The sequence below is a fragment of the Fukomys damarensis genome, unplaced genomic scaffold, assembly GCF_012274545.1.
Source record: "Fukomys damarensis isolate Sample0158 unplaced genomic scaffold, DMR_v1.0_HiC HiC_scaffold_16, whole genome shotgun sequence".
Taxonomy (NCBI): domain Eukaryota; kingdom Metazoa; phylum Chordata; class Mammalia; order Rodentia; family Bathyergidae; genus Fukomys; species Fukomys damarensis.
The window spans coordinates 13,282,631-13,286,042 of record NW_022900928.1 but is presented as its reverse complement, the minus strand read 5'-3'; the positions used below and the strand labels follow the sequence as shown (position 1 = coordinate 13,286,042).

The following is a 3,412-nucleotide window of genomic DNA, read 5'->3' as shown; positions in this document are numbered from 1 at the left end:
TTGTTTTTTTTTTTTTTTTTGGTTTTTTGAGACAGGGTCTCACTATGTAGTTGAGACTGACCTGGAACTCACTATGTAGCCCAGGCTGGTCTCGAACTCACAGTGATCCTCCTGCCTCAGCCTCCCAAGGGCTGGGATTCCAGGCGTGCACCATCACACCTGGCTTAGAGAGCTTCTTTTTCCCGGTCTCCTGGAAACAAATTTTTATAATCTACCTTCTTCTAGAAATAAAAAACCTATCTCCTACTAATAGAGGAATCAACTCTTTAACTAAAGTTAGTTGGTATGCTATCAAATATCTTCCTTTACACTGATCATAAAACTGAATTTACATAATACTGAATACAATGTAAGCCAGCTAATTAACTGAAGAAAAGCTCTTATTTAACTAAGCTCAGTTCTTTCCCATAAAAGACTGATTTTGTTGGTGTTTTCCTTCCATTCAGTGAAAAGAGATTTGGATTCACTTTGCTATCAAATTTCCCCATAATGAATCAGTCTTTATTCATCTAAAATGTAAGACTTTAAATTTTTAAAGAGCATTTTAAATAATCATGAAAATTGAAAAACATGGCCAAGGTAGAAAAACAGCATTCTTCTCCAAAACCTAGGAAAACTTCAGAGATACGTTAGCTTAGAGGTAACTGTTAAAATCTCTTGCTTAGGCAGAACTTTGTTTGTTTGTTTGTTTGTTTGTTTTGGTACAGGGATCGAACTCAGGTCCTTGCACTTGCAAGGCAGGTGGCGGAATCACTGAGCTAAATCCCCGGCCCAGGCAGAAGTTTTTGATAAGCTTGAATTAATACAAAACAACCCTGATGTTTTCTAAATCTAAACACAAGAGGTTTGTTCATCCTCCATTCACTAAATTGTTAAATAATTTTAACTTGATGATATCCAATTATCACTTTTATCTTCTGTAAATCAACCAGATGATGGCCCAAGTTATCTGCTCCCTTTCTTTTTTTCTTTTTCTTTTGGTACCAGGGATCAAACTCGGGTCCTTGTACTTGAAAGGCAGGTGGCAGAACCACTGAGCCAAATCCCCCGCCCTGCTCCCTTCCTTAATGGCAGCCCACTTACCCATCCCTCCACACTGGTTCAAGTCACTCCCCCTGAGAAACCCTTCTGGACTCCCCAGGCTCAGTTATGCTCTGCTGGGTGTACACAGTGCTCAACACAAACTGATTGTGGCTACAGGAGAGCCAATGGCCTGGCAGTGGGGTTGGCAGCAGGAAGAGTTAGTTATGATCTCTTCACTCTCCTGCCATATTTCCAAGGAGCATCCTTTGTTTAAAGGAGGCAGGATATAAAAGGAAAAAAATCAGAGGGCTAAATTATTCAACTAAGAAAAGAAAGAGCAAATGTCATTATACTATATACCTTAAATGTACCAATAAAATTAACTTTTAAAAAATAAATACTGTTTTATTCTACTAGAGAAGATAGCTTAAAAAAGAAAATGAAGAGAGCAGAGCTGTGAGGGGATAGGGTGGGAGTTAGAGAAAGCAGGGCCTAAGGTAGGTCTGACACAAGAGGCTGAGTGCAGTGGGAGCTGTCTCGGGGAACAGAAGTGGGGAAGGAGATGTCACGGGGGCTTTTGGGGATTCCTACTGCGTGGTGTGCAACGAAATGACTTTCCTGAAGTGAACACTGTTGCTCTTGGAGTTTGATGGCTTTAGGGGGAGCTACCGTGTGATAGGTGTGAGACTGGGCTGGGTGATGATATGACATGAGGTATGTGTTGCTTTCCTTGGTAGATAATAAGGTCCTTGAGGGCAGGAACGGATTGTTACTCATCCCTTTATCCCCACTGGAAGAGGACTCAGAACATGACAGGCACCTGGGGATCAATGAATGAATGAATGTTATAAAGAGAAGGAAGGGGACAAAAGAGACATAGTCACTGGCCCTGGAAACTCAGAGTCCACCATGGCCAAAAAGTATCAAAGGCAGATGAACTGGGGGTGGTCATGGACATGAAGGATGGCTTCAGGGGAGACAGAAGAGCAGGCAGTGATGCTGAGATCTCTAACCTGCATGCCTGGAAGACAGCCAATGGTACCACATTGCTAAGATCCAGAAAAAGCAGTCTGGGAAAAGTGAGAGGAGTAAGAGATCAGGAGACAATGAGCTGAGTCTGAGTGATTTGGAATTTGAGGTGCCATGGGGCTACAAACATATGCCAGACAGAGGGAAGAGGAAAAGATGGGACTCTTCAGTCAAGCAATAACAAAGACTTTAATATCAGAAAGACAGGTGCTGAGAGAGGACTGGCAGAAAGGTTGGATTGGAGCCGGGGATTTAGCTCAGTGGTTCTGCCACCTGCTTCGCAAGCGCAAGTCCCGGAGTTCAATCCCCAGTACCAAAAAAAAAAAAAAAAAAAAAACCCAAAGAAAGGCTGGACTGAGGCTGACTGAACCAGGGTCTGGACTCCAGAGCAACCAATGCCAACAGAAGCCAAAGTGATCAAGTGGGTTTGGGGAGTGAAGCTGTAATCCTTGGAGAAAAAAGCTGTAATCACTCAGCACACTGGTCAGAATGCACCTGCCCCACATAAACTCAGAAACAGAAAGATTCTGTGCTTATCCCCAGGAAGGTTAAATCAAGCAGGAGCAAACCAGGCTCTCTCCCCTCAGCCTCCTCACCTGCTTGTGTAGCCAGCCCCTCACCACCACCGGAACATTGGGGTTCCTCCGAATGGCTTGATCCCTCTTCCCAAAGCTATGGACTTTATTGCTGGACTTGATGATCTAGGAAAAAGCAGACAAATTCTAGCAGCTAGGGGTTTAGGATGGCACAAAAAAAGCAGTTGTCTGTTACGAGGGCTGTCAGCTCTCTCTGCCTTACTCTAAGCAGCAGAACCCTTTGATCAGAGAGGCACCGAGATGGAACAGGCAAGCACATGACCACAGCATTTAATTAAAAAGCTGGCCCCAGACCTCGCAAGCCTCCTAGCTGGGTCACGAAAAATTTAAAGGGATTTTTCAATCAACTTTCACCTGCAGCTGGTGGCTCTAATATGTCCTGTGACTTTCTGGAGCAAAGCTAGTTTTTGAATGCAGATTTTGCCATTTTCCTGATATTTGCACCACCTACTTAAGTTCACCCATCAGCACTCTCCTGCTTTCTGAAATTATGGTTCTTTTCCTTGCTCCTCAGTCAGTGTCCCCACACCCTAACCAAAGAAACTTCTGGACCCTTCCCAAGAGCACCCTCCCTCAGACCCATCAGACACCAAATCCTTCCAAGTTCTAACACACATTCCTATGTGAACAGAGGCGTGGCCTTCTCAACACACACCAAGACTCACATATCACTCCTGGTCTGTCAACAATGACCTGTTTTCTTTTTCTTTTCTTTCTTTTTTTTTTTTTTTTTTTGTGGGGGTGTTCGGGGGTAACTTTGGCGC

At 43.8% G+C, this 3,412-nt stretch overlaps 1 protein-coding gene across 15 annotated transcripts in view; it reads right to left on the bottom strand.

Moving 5' to 3' along the window:
- Plekha7 (pleckstrin homology domain containing A7) overlaps positions 1 to 3,412 on the bottom strand; it is a 128,340-nt gene that overhangs the window by 57,980 nt on the left and 66,948 nt on the right. For all 15 annotated transcript variants that reach the window (XM_033764118.1, XM_033764113.1, XM_033764116.1 and 12 more), the window contains one exon: positions 2,649 to 2,753. In XM_033764118.1, coding sequence (XP_033620009.1) covers positions 2,649 to 2,753 — 105 coding nt within the window. The remainder of the gene's footprint in view (positions 1 to 2,648; positions 2,754 to 3,412) is intronic.